At 47.8% G+C, this 20,301-nt stretch overlaps 1 protein-coding gene across 1 annotated transcript in view; it reads left to right on the plus strand.

Annotated features, from left to right (window-relative positions):
- Positions 1-17,343, plus strand: part of atp10a (ATPase phospholipid transporting 10A) — a gene marked incomplete at its 3' end in the record, with an annotated part of 110,602 nt that extends 93,259 nt beyond the window's left edge. Inside the window, 3 exon segments of the mRNA XM_071342261.1 lie at positions 6,707-6,810; positions 13,499-13,625; positions 17,159-17,343. Of these exon segments, the coding sequence (XP_071198362.1) occupies positions 6,707-6,810; positions 13,499-13,625; positions 17,159-17,343 (416 nt within the window).
- Positions 17,344-20,301: the final 2,958 nt, after the last annotated feature.

Here is a 20,301-nt window from a genome sequence, read left to right on the forward strand (position 1 = left end):
CTGAACGTGAATACTCTGAACGTGAATACTCTCTGAATGTGAATACTCTCTGAACGTGAATACACTCTGAACGTGAATACTCTCTGAACGTGAATAGTCTCTGAACGGGAATACTCTCTGAACGTGAATACTCTGAACGTGAATACTCTGAACGTGAATACTCTCTGAACGTGAATACTCTCTGAATGTGAATACTCTCTGAACGTGAATACTCTCTGAACGTGAATACTCTCTGAACGTGAATACTCTCTGAACGTGAATACTCTCTGAACGTGAATACTCTCTGAACGTGAATACACTCTGAACGTGAATACACTTTGAACGTGAATACACTCTGAACGTGAATACACTCTGAACGTGAATACACTCTGAACGTGAATACACTCTGAACGTGAATACACTTTGAACGTGAATACACTCTGAACGTGAATACTCTCTGAACGTGAATACTCTGAACGTGAATACTCTCTGAATGTGAATACTCTCTGAACGTGAATACACTCTGAACGTGAATACTCTCTGAACGTGAATAGTCTCTGAACGGGAATACTCTCTGAACGTGAATACTCTGAACGTGAATACTCTGAACGTGAATACTCTCTGAACGTGAATACTCTCTGAATGTGAATACTCTCTGAACGTGAATACTCTCTGAACGTGAATACTCTCTGAACGTGAATACTCTCTGAACGTGAATACTCTCTGAACGTGAATACACTCTGAACGTGAATACACTTTGAACGTGAATACACTCTGAACGTGAATACACTCTGAACGTGAATACACTCTGAACGTGAATACACTCTGAACGTGAATACTCTCTGAACGTGAATACACTCTGAACGTGAATACACTCTGAACGTGAATACACTCTGAACGTGAATACACTCTGAACGTGAATACTCTCTGAACGTGAATACACTCTGAACGTGAATACACTCTGAACGTGAATACTCTCTGAACGTGAATACACTCTGAACGTGAATACACTCTGAACGTGAATACACTCTGAACGTGAATACTCTCTGAACGTGAATACTCTCTGAACGTGAATACTCTCTGAATGTGAATACTCTCTGAACGTGAATACTCTCTGAACGTGAATACTCTCTGAACGTGAATACTCTCTGAACGTGAATACTCTCTGAACGTGAATACTCTCTGAACGTGAATGCACTCTGAACGTGAATGCTCTCTGAACGTGAATACTCTGAACGTGAATACACTCTGAACGTGAATACACTCTGAACGTGAATACACTCTGAACGTGAATACTCTCTGAACGTGAATACTCTCTGAACGTGAATACTCTCTGAACGTGAATACTCTCTGAACGTGAATACTCTCTGAACGTGAATACACTCTGAACGTGAATACACTCTGAACGTGAATACACTCTGAACGTGAATACTCTCTGAACGTGAATACTCTCTGAACGTGAATACTCTCTGAACGTGAATACTCTCTGAACGTGAATACTCTCTGAACGTGAATACACTCTGAACGTGAATACTCTCTGAACGTGAATACACTCTGAACGTGAATACTCTCTGAACGTGAATACTCTCTGAACGTGAATACTCTAGAGAGTAGAGCTACGTTAGGTTACTCCTCTCCAGAGTAGAGCTACGTTAGGTTACGCCTCTCCAGAGTAGAGCTACGTTAGGTTACGCCTCTCCAGAGTAGAGCTACGTTAGGTTACGCCTCTCCAGAGTAGAGCTACGTTAGGTTACGCCTCTCCAGAGTAGAGCTACGTTAGGTTACGCCTCTCCAGAGTAGAGCTACGTTAGGTTACGCCTCTCCAGAGTAGAGCTACGTTAGGTTACGCCTCTCCAGAGTAGAGCTACGTTAGGTTACGCCTCTCCAGAGTAGAGCTACGTTAGGTTACGCCTCTCCAGAGTAGAGCTACGTTAGGTTACGCCTCTCCAGAGTAGAGCTACGTTAGGTTACGCCTCTCCAGAGTAGAGCTACGTTAGGTTACGCCTCTCCAGAGTAGAGCTACGTTAGGTTACGCCTCTCCAGAGTAGAGCTACGTTAGGTTACGCCTCTCCAGAGTAGAGCTACGTTAGGTTACGCCTCTCCAGAGTAGAGCTACGTTAGGTTACGCCTCTCCAGAGTAGAGCTACGTTAGGTTACTCCTCTCCAGAGTAGAGCTACGTTAGGTTACGCCTCTCCAGAGTAGAGCTACGTTAGGTTACGCCTCTCCAGAGTAGAGCTACGTTAGGTTACTCCTCTCCAGAGTAGAGCTACGTTAGGTTACGCCTCTCCAGAGTAGAGCTACGTTAGGTTACGCCTCTCCAGAGTAGAGCTACGTTAGGTTACGCCTCTCCAGAGTAGAGCTACGTTAGGTTACGCCTCTCCAGAGTAGAGCTACGTTAGGTTACGCCTCTCCAGAGTAGAGCTACGTTAGGTTACGCCTCTCCAGAGTAGAGCTACGTTAGGTTACGCCTCTCCAGAGTAGAGCTACGTTAGGTTACGCCTCTCCAGAGTAGAGCTACGTTAGGTTACGCCTCTCCAGAGTAGAGCTACGTTAGGTTACGCCTCTCCAGAGTAGAGCTACGTTAGGTTACGCCTCTCCAGAGTAGAGCTACGTTAGGTTACGCCTCTCCAGAGTAGAGCTACGTTAGGTTACGCCTCTCCAGAGTAGAGCTACGTTAGGTTACGCCTCTCCAGAGTAGAGCTACGTTAGGTTACGCCTCTCCAGAGTAGAGCTACGTTAGGTTACGCCTCTCCAGAGTAGAGCTACGTTAGGTTACGCCTCTCCAGAGTAGAGCTACGTTAGGTTACGCCTCTCCAGAGTAGAGCTACGTTAGGTTACGCCTCTCCAGAGTAGAGCTACGTTAGGTTACGCCTCTCCAGAGTAGAGCTACGTTAGGTTACGCCTCTCCAGAGTAGAGCTACGTTAGGTTACGCCTCTCCAGAGTAGAGCTACGTTAGGTTACGCCTCTCCAGAGTAGAGCTACGTTAGGTTACGCCTCTCCAGAGTAGAGCTACGTTAGGTTACGCCTCTCCAGAGTAGAGCTACGTTAGGTTACGCCTCTCCAGAGTAGAGCTACGTTAGGTTACGCCTCTCCAGAGTAGAGCTACGTTAGGTTACGCCTCTCCAGAGTAGAGCTACGTTAGGTTACGCCTCCCCAGAGTAGAGCTACGTTAGGTTACTCCTCTCCAGAGTAGAGCTACGTTAGGTTACTCCTCTCCAGAGTAGAGCTACGTTAGGTTACGCCTCTCCAGAGTAGAGCTACGTTAGGTTACTCCTCTCCAGAGTAGAGCTACGTTAGGTTACGCCTCTCCAGAGTAGAGCTACGTTAGGTTACGCCTCTCCAGAGTAGAGCTACGTTAGGTTACGCCTCTCCAGAGTAGAGCTACGTTAGGTTACTCCTCTCCAGAGTAGAGCTACGTTAGGTTACGCCTCTCCAGAGTAGAGCTACGTTAGGTTACGCCTCTCCAGAGTAGAGCTACGTTAGGTTACGCCTCTCCAGAGTAGAGCTACGTTAGGTTACGCCTCTCCAGAGTAGAGCTACGTTAGGTTACACCTCTCCAGAGTAGAGCTACGTTAGGTTACACCTCTCCAGAGTAGAGCTACGTTAGGTTACACCTCTCCAGAGTAGAGCTACGTTAGGTTACACCTCTCCAGAGTAGAGCTACGTTAGGTTACACCTCTCCAGAGTAGAGCTACGTTAGGTTACACCTCTCCAGAGTAGAGCTACGTTAGGTTACACCTCTCCAGAGTAGAGCTACGTTAGGTTACACCTCTCCAGAGTAGAGCTACGTTAGGTTACACCTCTCCAGAGTAGAGCTACGTTAGGTTACTCCTCTCCAGAGTAGAGCTACGTTAGGTTACGCCTCTCCAGAGTAGAGCTACGTTAGGTTACGCCTCTCCAGAGTAGAGCTACGTTAGGTTACGCCTCTCCAGAGTAGAGCTACGTTAGGTTACTCCTCTCCAGAGTAGAGCTACGTTAGGTTACGCCTCCAGAGTAGAGCTACGTTAGGTTACGCCTCTCCAGAGTAGAGCTACGTTAGGTTACGCCTCTCCAGAGTAGAGCTACGTTAGGTTACGCCTCTCCAGAGTAGAGCTACGTTAGGTTACGCCTCTCCAGAGTAGAGCTACGTTAGGTTACTCCTCTCCAGAGTAGAGCTACGTTAGGTTACGCCTCTCCAGAGTAGAGCTACGTTAGGTTACTCCTCTCCAGAGTAGAGCTACGTTAGGTTACGCCTCTCCAGAGTAGAGCTACGTTAGGTTACGCCTCTCCAGAGTAGAGCTACGTTAGGTTACGCCTCTCCAGAGTAGAGCTACGTTAGGTTACGCCTCTCCAGAGTAGAGCTACGTTAGCTACGAATTTTACGGAGGAGGGAGAACATGTTTAATCATTGTCTCCTGAGAGTGAATTTACACGGAGGAGAGAGAGAGCGTGATGTTGTGTAAGTGTCCATGTTGTGTAAGAGGTAACAATGAGTTTAAATCCACTTCATTATTGCTTTGTGGCGCATTCATTTCTTTTATTTTGTGTGTTTCATCAGCCAATAGCAAGCCACGGAGTCGGGTCGCAAAGGCTATTTACGTTATTTTATTGACGAAGAACAGCTTATGTTGACTAGTTTATAAAAGGTGTCAATCTCATATATCCCTTTGCTATTCATACAACGTAGTTATCGCATCGGGACAGTAATCTAAGATCTTTGTATTTTTCTAGGATACAATGAAGACAGGCTGTAGTTCAGATAGAGTCTGGTCAACGTTGGGGGGTAATAACAGACACAACAGTATCATAATACAATGAAGACAGACTGTAGTTCAGATAGAGTCTGGTCAACGTTGGGTCAATAGCAGACAACAGTATCATAATACAATGAAGACAGACTGTAGTTCAGATAGAGCCTGGTCAACGTTGGGGTCAATAGCAGACAACAGTATCATAATACAATGAAGACAGACTGTAGTTCAGATAGAGTCTGGTCAACGTTGGGGGGTAATAACAGACACAACAGTATCATAATACAATGAAGACAGACTGTAGTTCAGATAGAGTCTGGTCAACGTTGGGGTCAATAGCAGACAACAGTATCATAATACAATGAAGACAGACTGTAGTTCAGATAGAGTCTGGTCAACGTTGGGGGGTAATAACAGACACAACAGTATCATAATACAATGAAGACAGACTGTAGTTCAGATAGAGCCTGGTCAACGTTGGGGTCATGTGACTCATCGGTGTAGCCTAGTGATTGGTTGTTCACCAACGGCTCTGATTGACCAACTCGGTCACTGCTTTTTGACTATTATCTGCAGATAAATATGGAAACATTCGATGAATATGTTGAATCCTCACTGCAGGAACAATAGGGTAGTGGAGACGAGAGCCTCATTCTGATGAATATGTTGAATCCTCACTGCAGGAACAATAGGTAGTGGAGACGAGAGCCTCATTCTGATGAAGATGTTGAATCCTCACTGCAGGAACAATAGGTAGTGGAGACGAGAGCCTCATTCTGATGAAGATGTTGAATCCTCACTGCAGGACCAATAGGTAGTGGAGACGAGAGCCTCATTCTGATGAAGATGTTGAATCCTCACTGCAGGACCAATAGGTAGTGGAGACGAGAGCCTCATTCTGATGAAGATGTTGAATCCTCACTGCAGGACCAATAGGTAGTGGAGACGAGAGCCTCATTCTGATGAAGATGTTGAATCCTCACTGCAGGACCAATAGGTAGTGAAGACGAGAGCCTCATTCTGGTCCAAAATATTATAAACGAAAACAGATTGAATGTTATAAAAGCTAATGTCATACTTGAATTGTATTATTATTAAAGATATTGATGGCAATTCATTCCTTGCAGTAACAGTGTAAATATGAATTTAATCTTGAGTTTTAATGTTAAAAATAGCTTTTAATGTTCTTTAACTTAGAAAGTAGTCCTGATCATAATCGCCTAGACGATATCCAAAACAACTACCACACTGAATTCATACATTTTCAGTAATTTAAATTGTCTTCTTACTCTACACCATAACTCATTTGACCAATCTGGTAAAGTTGTTAAAGTATTCAATTCATTTAGCTGTGTATTTCAGATGGAATCAAGGCCTTAGAAAGCACCAGAAGAGGTCGTTCTGCACAAATTATTTCAGGGGCATGTCCCCCCCCGGACTCCCACATCCCAGAACTCCCTGGCTGGCTACTTTTATGTTTGGCCCCACTTACTTACAGAAAACACTGAAGACAGCACAAACAGATCTGGGACCAGGCTAAGTCGGCAGTAGGTTCACTCTAGAGAAGCTATCATCTTCTGACTTGATCAAGATGTTGTCCTACCACTGAAACTTCTGGATGCCAGAGTCCTCGATTGAACAGGGAGGGAATGACTGTAATTACAGCTAAATAAATGGTCTCAGTTGAAACCAGACTCTCAGAGCTGAGTCAGAAGCAGCATGTGGACTGGTTGTGGTGATGTTATAGAGGAATCTGTTACTGAATATCACTTTAGAAGTTTCCTAAATGTTTGGTGGTGATGTGTGAAGTAACTTTCCTGACAGATACATGAATGTTTTGGTGTCAACTTTGACCTTTTTAAACGTGTTGGCTGGAGTTTTACTGTTCTCTATTGCCAGGGAAGGAGAGTTGTGACCGGTCGAGTGGGACTCTGGCAAATAGTATATATTCTTGTTGATGTTGATGCAAACTTCCATTAATCTTTGACTTTTCAGATGATTCCAAAGGGAAACGCCAAAGAAAGATCCTGTACAAGACCCAGAATTACCTGAACCTCTACGCTGCTGATGGTCTCCGGACTCTCTGCATCGCAAAAAAGGTACCGCAGCTTCAGCAATACATCTTCAACACTAATAGGACTTTTATTTTGAAACTATTTTCATCATTAAGCTCATTCACATGAGAAATCAGGCCTGGGCCAAAAGCAAGGAAAACTGACTCTGTAGTGGACTGGAAAACTTTCAGACAATTGAGAAACAGATGTACTATCTGGTCTCTGGCATCATAACGAAGAAGATGAATGGGATACGTGATGCTTTTAATCATTTTATCTCGGCTTTTCACTTGACAGAAACTTTGGTTTTAATGTACTCCACCATGTACTCCTCCTAACCTGATGATTATACCTGGTACTATCCCCAGGCCCATGTACTCCCCCTAACCTGATATTATACCTGGTACTATCCCCAGGGTCTGGAAGGAGGCCCATGTACTCCCCCTAACCTGATATTATACCTGGTACTATCCCCAGGGTCTGGAAGGAGGCCCATGTACTCCCCCTAACCTGATATTATACCTGGTACTATCCCCAGGGTCTGGAAGGAGGCCCATGTACTCCCCCTAACCTGATATTATACCTGGTACTATCCCCAGGGTCTGGAAGGAGGCCCATGTACTCCCCCTAACCTGATATTATACCTGGTACTATCCCCAGGGTCTGGAAGGAGGCCCATGTACTCCCCCTAACCTGATGATTATACCTGGTACTATCCCCAGGAGGCCCATGTACTCCCCCTAACCTGATGATTATACCTGGTACTATCCCCAGGGTCTGGAAGGAGGCCCATGTACTCCCCCTAACCTGATGATTATACCTGGTACTATCCCCAGGGTCTGGAAGGAGGCCCATGTACTCCCCCTAACCTGATATTATACCTGGTACTATCCCCAGGGTCTGGAAGGAGGCCCATGTACTCCCCCTAACCTGGTGATTATACCTGGTACTATCCCCAGGGTCTGGAAGGAGGCCCATTTACTCCCCCTAACCTGGTGATTATACCTGGTACTATCCCCAGGGTCTGGAAGGAGGCCCATGTACTCCCCCTAACCTGGTGATTATACCTGGTACTATCCCCAGGGTCTGGAAGGAGACCCATGTACTCCCCCGAACCTGATGATTATACCTGGTACTATCCCCAGGCCCATGTACTCCCCCTAACCTGATGAATATACCTGGTACTATCCCCAGGAGGCCCATGTACTCCCCCTAACCTGATGATTATACCTGGTACTGTCCCCAGGGTCTGGAAGGAGGCCCATGTACTCCCCCTAACCTGGTGATTATACCTGGTACTATCCCCAGGGTTTGGAAGGAGACCCATGTACTCCCCTTAACCTGATGATTATACCTGGTACTATCCCCAGGGTCTGGAAGGAGACCCATGTACTCCCCCTAACCTGGTGATTATACCTGGTACTATCCCCAGGGTCTGGAAGGAGGCCCATGTACTCCCCCTAACCTGGTGATTATACCTGGTACTATCCCCAGGGTCTGGAAGGAGGCCCATGTACTCCCCCTAACCTGATGATTATACCTGGTACTATCCCCAGGCCCATGTACTCCCCCTAACCTGATGATTATACCTGGTACTATCCCCAGGCCCATGTACTCCCCCTAACCTGATGATTATACCTGGTACTATCCCCAGGCCCATGTACTCCCCCTAACCTGATGATTATACCTGGTACTATCCCCAGGCCCATGTACTCCCCCTAACCTGATGATTATACCTGGTACTATCCCCAGGGTCTGGAAGGAGGCCCATGTACTCCCCCTAACCTGATGATTATACCTGGTACTATCCCCAGGGTCTGGAAGGAGGCCCATGTACTCCCCCTAACCTGATGATTATACCTGGTACTATCCCCAGACCCATGTACTCCCCCTAACCTGATGATTATACCTGGTACTATCCCCAGGGTCTGGAAGGAGGCCCATGTACTCCCCCTAACCTGGTGATTATACCTGGTACTATCCCCAGGGTCTGGAAGGAGGCCCATGTACTCCCCCTAACCTGATGATTATACCTGGTACTATCCCCAGACCCATGTACTCCCACTAACCTGATGATTATACCTGGTACTATCCCCAGGGTCTGGAAGGAGGCCCATGTACTCCCCCTAACCTGATGATTATACCTGGTACTATCCCCAGGGTCTGGAAGGAGACCCATGTACTCCCCCTAACCTGATGATTATACCTGGTACTATCCCCAGGGTCTGGAAGGAGACCCATGTACTCCCCCTAACCTGATGATTATACCTGGTACTATCCCCAGGGTCTGGAAGGAGGCCCATGTACTCCCCCTAACCTGATGATTATACCTGGTACTATCCCCAGGGTCTGGAAGGAGGCCCATGTACTCCCCCTAACCTGATGATTATACCTGGTACTATCCCCAGGGTCTGGAAGGAGGCCCATGTACTCCTCCTAACCTGATGATTATACCTGGTACTATCCCCAGGGTCTGGAAGGAGGCCCATGTACTCCCCCTAACCTGATGATTATACCTGGTACTATCCCCAGACCCATGTACTCCCCCTAACCTGATGATTATACCTGGTACTATCCCCAGGGTCTGGAAGGAGGCCCATGTACTCCCCCTAACCTGATGATTATACCTGGTACTATCCCCAGACCCATGTACTCCCCCTAACCTGATGATTATACCTGGTACTATCCCCAGGGTCTGGAAGGAGGCCCATGTACTCCCCCTAACCTGGTGATTATACCTGGTACTATCCCCAGGGTCTGGAAGGAGGCCCATGTACTCCCCCTAACCTGGTGATTATACCTGGTACTATCCCCAGGGTCTGGAAGGTGACCCATGTACTCCCCCTAACCTGATGATTATACCTGGTACTATCCCCAGGGTCTGGAAGGAGGTCCATGTACTCCCCCTAACCTGATGATTATACCTGGTACTATCCCCAGGGTCTGGAAGGTGACCCATGTACTCCCCCTAACCTGATGATTATACCTGGTACTATCCCCAGGGTCTGGAAGGTGACCCATGTACTCCCCCTAACCTGATATTATACCTGGTACTATCCCCAGGGTCTGGAAAGAGGCCCATGTACTCCCCCTAACCTGATATTATACCTGGTACTATCCCCAGACCCATGTACTCCCCCTAACCTGATGATTATACCTGGTACTATCCCCAGACCCATGTACTCCCCCTAACCTGATGATTATACCTGGTACTATCCCCAGGGTCTGGAAGGTGACCCATGTACTCCCCCTAACCTGATATTATACCTGGTACTATCCCCAGGGTCTGGAAAGAGGCCCATGTACTCCCCCTAACCTGATATTATACCTGGTACTATCCCCAGACCCATGTACTCCCCCTAACCTGATGATTATACCTGGTACTATCCCCAGACCCATGTACTCCCCCTAACCTGATGATTATACCTGGTACTATCCCCAGGGTCTGGAAGGAGGCCCATGTACTCCCCCTAACCTGATGATTATACCTGGTACTATCCCCAGACCCATGTACTCCCCCTAACCTGATGATTATACCTGGTACTATCCCCAGGGTCTGGAAGGAGGCCCATGTACTCCCCCTAACCTGATGATTATACCTGGTACTATCCCCAGACCCATGTACTCCCCCTAACCTGATGATTATACCTGGTACTATCCCCAGGGTCTGGAAGGAGGCCCATGTACTCCCCCTAACCTGATGATTATACCTGGTACTATCCCCAGGGTCTGGAAGGTGACCCATGTACTCCCCCTAACCTGATATTATACCTGGTACTATCCCCAGGGTCTGGAAAGAGGCCCATGTACTCCCCCTAACCTGATATTATACCTGGTACTATCCCCAGACCCATGTACTCCCCCTAACCTGATGATTATACCTGGTACTATCCCCAGACCCATGTACTCCCCCTAACCTGATGATTATACCTGGTACTATCCCCAGGGTCTGGAAGGAGGCCCATGTACTCCCCCTAACCTGATGATTATACCTGGTACTATCCCCAGACCCATGTACTCCCCCTAACCTGATGATTATACCTGGTACTATCCCAAGGTCTGGAAGGAGGCCCATGTACTCCCCCTAACCTGATGATTATACCTGGTACTATCCCCAGACCCATGTACTCCCCCTAACCTGATGATTATACCTGGTACTATCCCCAGGGTCTGGAAGGAGGCCCATGTACTCCCCCTAACCTGATATTATATCTGGTACTATCCCCAGGGTCTGGAAGGAGACCCATGTACTCCCCATAACCTGATGATTATACCTGGTACTATCCCCAGGGTCTGGAAGGAGACCCATGTACTCCCCCTAACCTGATGATTATACCTGGTACTATCCCCAGGGTCTGGAAGGAGGTCCATGTACTCCCCCTAACCTGATGATTATACCTGGTACTATCCCCAGGCCCATGTACTCCCCCTAACCTGATGATTTTACCTGGTACTATCCCTAGGAGGCCCATGTACTCCTCCTAACCTGATATTATACCTGGTACTATCCCCAGGCCCATGTACTCCCCCTAACCTGATAGTATACCTGGTACTATCCCCAGGGTCTGGAAGGAGACCCATGTACTCCCCCTAACCTGATGATTATACCTGGTACTATCCCCAGGCCCATGTACTCCCCCTAACCTGATATTATTCCTGGTACTATCCCCAGGCCCATGTACTCCCCCTAACCTGATATTATACCTGGTACTATCCCCAGGCCCATGTACTCCCCCTAACCTGATGATTATACCTGGTACTATCCCCAGGGTCTGGAAGGTGACCCATGTACTCCCCCTAACGTGATATTATACCTGGTACTATCCCCAGGGTCTGGAAGGAGGTCCATGTACTCCCCCTTGTGACCTAAATAAGTATTTTCCTATTTCTCTACTTTCTTGCCTAGCTAAAATATTAGAATCCTTGATTAATTCTCAGCTAAGATCTTATCTTTTGAAATTTATTGTAAATGTTCACTACTGTTCAAAAGTTTGGGGTCACTTAGAAATGTCCTTGTTTTTGAAAGAAAAGCATTAACATAACATCAAATTGATCAGAAATATAGTGGAGAGATTAATGTTGTAAATGACTATTGTAGCTGGAAATAAATACATTTTATTAATGGTATATCTACATAGGCGTACAGAGGCCCATTATCAGCAACCATCACTCCTGTGTTCCAATGACACGTTGTGTTAGCTTAATAGGCTAATTGATCATTAGAAAACCCTTTTGCAATAAAACTGGCCTTCTTTAGACTAGTTGAGTATCTGGAGCATCAGCATTTGTGGGTTCGATTGCAGGCTCAAAATGGCAAGAAACAGAGCTTTCTTCTGAAACTCGTCAGTCTCTTCTTGTTCTCAGAATTGAAGGCTATTCCATGCGAGAAATTGCCAAGAAACTGAAGATCTCGTACAACGCTGTGTACTACTCCCTTCACAGAACAGAGCAAATTGGCTCTAACCAGAATAGAAAGAGGAGTGTGAGGCCACGGTGCACAACTGAGCAAGAGGACAAGAACATTAGAGTGTCTAGTTTGAGAAACAGACGCCTCACAAGTCCTCAACTGGCAGCTTCGTTAATTAGTACCCGCAAAACACCAGTCTCAACGTCAACAGTGAAGAGGGGACTCCGGGATGCTGGCCTTCTAGGCAGAGTTGCAAAGAAAAAGCCATATCTCAGACTGCCCAGTAAAAATAACAGATTAAGATTGGCAAAAGAACACAGACACTGGACAGAGGAAGATTGGAGGAAAAAAAAATATGGACAAACGAATCTAAGTTTGAGGTGTTCGGATCACAAAGAAGAACATTCGTGAGACGCAGAAAAAATTAAAAGATGCTGGAGGAGTGCTTGACGCCATCTGTCAATCATAGTGGAGGCAATGTGATGGTCTGGGGGTGCTTTGGTGGTGGTAAAGTGAGAGATTTGTACAGGGTCAAAGGGATCTTGAAGAAGGAAGGCCATCACTCCATTTTGCCATCGACTGCGCTTAATTGGCGCTTAATTGGAGCCAATTTCCTCCTACAACAGGACAATGACCCAAAGCACAGCTCCAAACTATGCAAGAACTATTTATGGACCCTATTGAGTTGTTGTGGGAGCAGCTTGACCGTATGGTACGTAAGAAGTGCCCATCAATCCAACTTGCGGGAGGTGCTTCAGGAAGCATGGGGTGAAATCTCTTCAGATTACCTCAACAAATTGACAACTAAGGTCTGTAAAGGCTGTAATTTCTGCAAATGGAGGATTCTTTGACGAAAGCAAAGTTTAAAGGACACAATTATTATTTCAATTAAAAATCATTATTTATATCCTTGTCAACGTCTTGACTATATTTCCTATTCATTTTGCAGCTCATTTCATGTCTGTTTTCATGGAAAACAAGGACATTTCTAAGTGACCCCTCTAGGTCAGACAGCTGATTTGAGGACTTCATTACTGATTAATGTGTGTTTTTCTTTGACCGTGTTTTTCTTTCTGCTTGCATTTGGTTTTTATATTTTGATGTGTGTATTTTCTGTCATTTATGTAATTCAGGGCTCATCTGTAAAATAGACCTTGGTCTCAGTATGACTCCCTGATAAAATAAATAAAAATAATCTGACTAGATTTTTTGTGTCTGTCTGTGTCTCGCTGTCTGTGTCGCTGTCTGTGTCTCTGTCTGTGTCTCTGTGTCTCTGTCTGTCTGTGTCGCTGTCTGTCTGTGTCGCTGTCTGTCTGTCTGTGGCAGGTTATGACTAAGGAGGAGTATGCTGTCTGGTTGCGACATCATCTGGAGGCAGAGACGGCCATACAGGGAAGAGAAGAGCTGCTGTTTCAGTCTGCTCTGAGGCTGGAGATCAACCTGCATCTATTAGGTAAAGTTGTTACCCTTAACACTGGGACCGGTGGGCCTCAAAGGACCCTTAACACTGGGACCGCTGGGCCTCAAAGGACCCCCCCACCCTTAACACTAGGACCGCTGGGCCTCAAAGGACCCCCCACCCTTAACACTAGGACCGCTGGGCCTCAAAGGACCCCCCACCCTTAACACTAGGACCGCTGGGCCTCAAAGGACCCCCCACCCTTAACACTGGGACTGGTGGGCCTCAAAGGACCCCCCACCCTTAACACTAGGACCGCTGGGCCTCAAAGGACCCCCCACCCTTAACACTGGGACCGCTGGGCCTCAAAGGACCCTTAACACTAGGACCGCTGGGCCTCAAAGGACCCTTAACACTAGGACCGGTGGGCCTCAAAGGACCCCCCACCCTTAACACTAGGACCGCTGGGCCTCAAAGGACCCCACCACCCTTAACACTAGGACCGCTGGACCTCAAAGGACCCCCCCACCCTTAACACTAGGACCGCTGGGCCTCAAAGAACCCCCCCCACCCTTAACACTAGGACCGGTGGGCCTCAAAGGACCCCCCACCCTTAACACTAGGACCGCTGGGCCTCAAAGGACCCCCCCACCCTTAACACTAGGACCGGTGGGCCTCAAAGGACCCCCCACCCTTAACACTAGGACCGCTGGGCCTCAAAGGACCCCCCACCCTTAACACTAGGACCGCTGGGCCTCAAAGGACCCCCCCACCCTTAACACTGGGACCGCTGGGCCTCAAAGGACCCCCCCACCCTTAACACTAGGACCGCTGGGCCTCAAAGGACCCCCCACCCTTAACACTAGGACTGCTGGGCCTCAAAGGACCCCCCCACCCTTAACACTAGGACCGCTGGGCCTCAAAGGACCCCCCACCTTTAACACTAGGACCGCTGGGCCTCAAAGGACCCCCTACCTTTAACACTAGGACCGCTGGGCCTCAAAGGACCCTTAACACTAGGACCGCTGGGCCTCAAAGGACCCTTAACACTAGGACCGCTGGGCCTCAAAGGACCCCCCCACCCTTAACACTAGGACCGCTGGGCCTCAAAGGACCCCCCCACCCTTAACACTAGGACCGCTGGGCCTCAAAGAACCCCCCCCCCACCCTTAACACTAGGACCGGTGGGCCTCAAAGGACCCCCCACCCTTAACACTAGGACCGTTGGGCCTCAAAGGACCCCCCCACCCTTAACACTAGGACCGGTGGGCCTCAAAGGACCCCCCACCCTTAACACTAGGACCGGTGGGCCTCAAAGGACCCCCCACCCTTAACACTAGGACCGCTGGGCCTCAAAGGACCCCCCACCCTTAACACTAGGACCGCTGGGCCTCAAAGGACCCCCCCCCCACCCTTAACACTAGGACCGCTGGGCCTCAAAGGACCCCCCCACCCTTAACACTAGGACCGGTGGGCCTCAAAGGACCCCCCACCCTTAACACTAGGACCGCTGGGCCTCAAAGGACCCCCCACCCTTAACACTAGGACCGCTGGGCCTCAAAGGACCCCCCACCCTTAACACTGGGACTGGTGGGCCTCAAAGGACCCCCCACCCTTAACACTGGGACTGGTGGGCCTCAAAGGACCCCCCACCCTTAACACTAGGACCGCTGGGCCTCAAAGGACCCCCCACCCTTAACACTAGGACCGCTGGGCCTCAAAGGACCCTTAACACTAGGACCGCTGGGCCTCAAAGGACCCCCCTTCAAGCTAACATAGCATACATGCTATTGCTAAAATAATAATTTGGTTGTGTTCATGAAGGTTTTATTTATTTTATTTAACCTTTATTTAACTAAGTAATTCAGTTAAGAACAAATTAGTATTTACAATGAAGGTCTGCCCTGGCCAAACCCTACCCTGGACAAACCCTACCCTGGCCAAACCCTACCCTACCCTGGCCAAACCCTAACCTACCGTAGTCAAACCCTAACCTAACCTACCCTGGCCAAACCCTAACCTACCCTGGCCAAACCCTAACCTACCCTGGCCAAACCCTAACCTACCCTGGCCAAACCCTAACCTTACCTACCCTGGCCAAACCCTACCCTGGCCAAACCCTACCCTGGCCAAACCCTACCCTGGCCAAACCCTAACCTACCCCGGCCAGTCCTCCTGTACATAAAGAGAGACCTAAGACAACAACATAGCATGGCAGCAACACATGACAACAACACAGCATGGCGGCAACACAACACGACGACACAGCATGGCGGCAACACAACACGACGACACAGCATGGCGGCAACACAACACGACAACACAGCATGGCGGCAACACAACACGACGACACAGCATGGCAGCAACACAACACGACAACACAGCATGGCGGCAACACAACACGACGACACAGCATGGCGGCAACACAACACGACAACACAGCATGGCGGCAACACAACACGACAACACAGCATGGCGGCAACACAACACGACAACACAGCATGGCGGCAACACATGACAACAACACAGCATGGCGGCAACACATGACAACAACACAGCATGGCAGCAACACATGACAACAACACAGCATGGCAGCAACACATGACAACAACACAGCATGGCAGCAACACATGACAACAACATAGCATGGCAGCAACACATGACAACAACATAGCATGGCAGCAACACATGACAACAACACAGCATGGCAGCAACACATGACAACAACACAGCATGGCAGCAACACATGACAACAACACAGCATGGCGGCAACACATGACAACAACACAGCATGGCGGCAACACATGACAACAACACAGCATGGCGGCAACACATGACAACAACACAGCATGGCGGCAACACATGACAACACAGCATGGCGGCAACACATGACAACACAGCATGGCAGCAACACATGACAACACAGCATGGCAGCAACACAACATGACAACACAGCATGGCAGCAACACAACATGACAACACATGACAACATGGTAGCAACACATACCTTCAACACTGATGTCCATACTAGTACTGCATACCTTCAACACTGATGTCCATACTAGTACTGCATACCTTCAACACTGATGTACATACTAGTACTGCATACTTTCAACACTGATGTACATACTAGTACTGCATACCTTCAACACTGATGTCCATACTAGTACTGCATACCTTCAACACTGATGTACATACTAGTACTGCATACCTTCAACACTGATGTGCATACTAGTACTGCATACCTTCAACCCTGATGTACATACTAGTACTGCATACCTTCAACCCTGATGTACATACTAGTACTGCATACCTTCAACGCTGATGTCCATACTAGTACTGCATACCTTCAACCCTGATGTACATACTAGTACTGCATACCTTCAACACTGATGTCCATACTAGTACTGCATACCTTCAACACTGATGTACATACTAGTACTGCATACCTTCAACACTGATACTGCATACCTTCAACACTGATGTACATACTAGTACTGCATACCTTCAACACTGATGTCCACTGAAGACCTCTAGAAAGGTTATGGTTTAATGCAACAGCTGTTGATGTTTGTATGGTTTTCTAGGAGCAACGGGTATAGAGGACCGTCTACAAGATGGTGTCCCAGAGACCATTGCGTCGCTGCGGAAGGCAGGGCTCCAGATCTGGGTTCTGACAGGGGACAAACAGGAGACAGCCATCAACATCGCCTATGCTTGCAAGCTGCTGGAACCTGACGACGAGATCATCACACTCAACGCTGACTCTCAGGTGAGACCATCACACTCAACGCTGACTCTCAGGTGAGACCATCACACTCAACGCTGACTCTCAGGTGAGATCATCACACTCAACACTGACTCTCAGGTGAGATCATCACACTCAACACTGACTCTCAGGTGAGATCATCACACTCAACGCTGACTCTCAGGTGAGATCATCACACTCAACACTGACTCTCAGGTGAGATCATCACACTCAACACTGACTCTCAGGTGAGATCATCACACTCAACACTGACTCTCAGGTGAGATCACCACACTCAACGCTGACTCTCAGGTGAGATCATCACACTCAACGCTGACTCTCAGGTGAGACCATCACACTCAACACTGACTCTCAGGTGAGATCATCACACTCAACGCTGACTCTCAGGTGAGATCACCACACTCAACGCTGACTCTCAGGTGAGACCATCACACTCAACGCTGACTCTCAGGTGAGACCATCACACTCAACACTGACTCTCAGGTGAGATCATCACACTCAACGCTGACTCTCAGGTGAGATCATCACACTCAACGCCAGTGGTGGAAAAAGTACCCACTTGTCATACTTGAGTAAAAGTAAAGATACCTTAACCCACATTTAATCCCGATTTCATTTTTTATATATTTTTTTCCCCAGACATGAAAATATCCTAATCTTGTGTCATTAGTAAGCCTTTGAAGTAATCAATCATCATTTTATTGGAAAAGTGTGATTTATGGTCGGTCACAATTGTGACTGATGGGATTAAATAGGTTAATAGAAGATGAGTTAAGTGACCAGTCACCCAGTCAAATTCCATTTGAGTAAAAGTCTAAAAGTACTTGGTTTTAAATATACTTAAGTATCAAAAGTAAAAATTCAAATAATAAAAAATTCCTCATAGTAAGCAATCCAGACGGCACAATGTTCTTGTTTTTTAATTGACGGATTGCCAGGGGCTCACTCCAGCACTCAGACATAATTTACAGATGAAGTGTGTGTGTTTAGTGAGTCCTCCAGATCAGAGGCAGTAGGGATGACCAGGGATGTTCTCTGTTTAGTGAGTCCGCCAGATCAGAGGCAGTAGGGATGACCAGGGATGTTCTCTGTTTAGTGAGTCCGCCAGATCAGAGGCAGTAGGGATGACCAGGGATGTTCTCTGTTTAGTGAGTCCGCCAGATCAGAGGCAGTAGGGATGACCAGGGATGTTCTCTGTTTAGTGAGTCCGCCAGATCAGAGGCAGTAGGGATGACCAGGGATGTTCTCTGTTTAGTGAGTCCGCCAGATCAGAGGCAGTAGGGATGACCAGGGATGTTCTCTGTTTAGTGAGTCCGCCAGATCAGAGGCAGTAGGGATGACCAGGGATGTTCTCTGTTTAGTGAGTCCGCCAGATCAGAGGCAGTAGGGATGACCAGGGATGTTCTCTGTTTAGTGAGTCCGCCAGATCAGAGGCAGTAGGGATGACCAGGGATGTTCTCTGTTTAGTGAGTCCACCAGATCAGAGGCAGTAGGGATGACCAGGGATGTTCTCTGTTTAGTGAGTCCGCCAGATCAGAGGCAGTAGGGATGACCAGGGATGTTCTCTGTTTAGTGAGTCCGCCAGATCAGAGGCAGTAGGGATGACCAGGGATGTTCTCTGTTTAGTGAGTCCGCCAGATCAGAGGCAGTAGGGATGACCAGGGATGTTCTCTGTTTAGTGAGTCCGCCAGATCAGAGGCAGTAGGGATGACCAGGGATGTTCTCTGTTTAGTGAGTCCGCCAGATCAGAGGCAGTAGGGATGACCAGGGATGTTCTCTGTTTAGTGAGTCCGCCAGATCAGAGGCAGTAGGGATGACCAGGGATGTTCTCTGTTTAGTGAGTCCGCCAGATCAGAGGCAGTAGGGATGACCAGGGATGTTCTCTGTTTAGTGAGTCCACCAGATCAGAGGCAGTAGGGATGACCAGGGATGTTCTCTGTTTAGTGAGTCCGCCAGATCAGAGGCAGTAGGGATGACCAGGGATGTTCTCTGTTTAGTGAGTCCGCCAGATCAGAGGCAGTAGGGATGACCAGGGATGTTCTCTGTTTAGTGAGTCCGCCAGATCAGAGGCAGTAGGGATGACCAGGGATGTTCTCTGTTTAGTGAGTCCGCCAGATCAGAGGCAGTAGGGATGACCAGGGATGTTCTCTGTTTAGTGAGTCCTCCAGATCAGAGGCAGTAGGGATGACCAGGGATGTTCTCTGTTTAGTGAGTCCTCCAGATCAGAGGCAGTAGGGATGACCAGGGATATTCTCTTGATAAGTGCGTGAATTGGACCATTTTCCTGTCAAACGAGTACTTTTGGGTGTCAGGGAAAATGTAAGCAGTAGAAAGTACCTTATTTCCTTTAGGAATGTAGGGAAGTGAAAGTTGTCAAAAATATTAATAGTCCTAGTACAGATACCCCCAAAAAACGAGTTAAGCAGTACTTTAAAGTATTTCTACTTAAGTACTTTATACCACTGCTCAATGCTGACTCTCAGGTGAGATGATACACACACCTCAACACTGACTCTCAGGTAACTGACCAGACCACGGCTGTGTCCAAAATGGCACTGTATAGTGCACTACACTCTCTGTGTCACTCTCTCTCTTTCTCGCTCTCTCTCTCTGTGTCTCTGTCTCTCTCTGCACCCGGAGGCGATTGCAAATCAAATCGGCAAATGAAATTGTATTTGTCACATGCTTCTTAACCAAAAAGCTACCTGGGCTATCTGCATTGACTCTTGTGTTTGTTATTATTTCTCTCTGCATTGTTGGGAAGGGCCCATAAGTAAGCATTTCACTGTTAGGTCTACAGCTGTTGTTTAACTATTTAGCAGTCTTATAGCTTGGGGGGGTCAATGCAGATAGCTTTTTGGTTAACTACACTGCTCAAAAAAATAAAGGGAACACTTAAACAACACAATGTAACTCCAAGTCAATCACACTTCTGTGAAATCATGGAGGCGTCCATGAGCA

The sequence above is a fragment of the Salvelinus alpinus genome, chromosome 15 (assembly GCF_045679555.1).
Source record: "Salvelinus alpinus chromosome 15, SLU_Salpinus.1, whole genome shotgun sequence".
Taxonomy (NCBI): domain Eukaryota; kingdom Metazoa; phylum Chordata; class Actinopteri; order Salmoniformes; family Salmonidae; genus Salvelinus; species Salvelinus alpinus.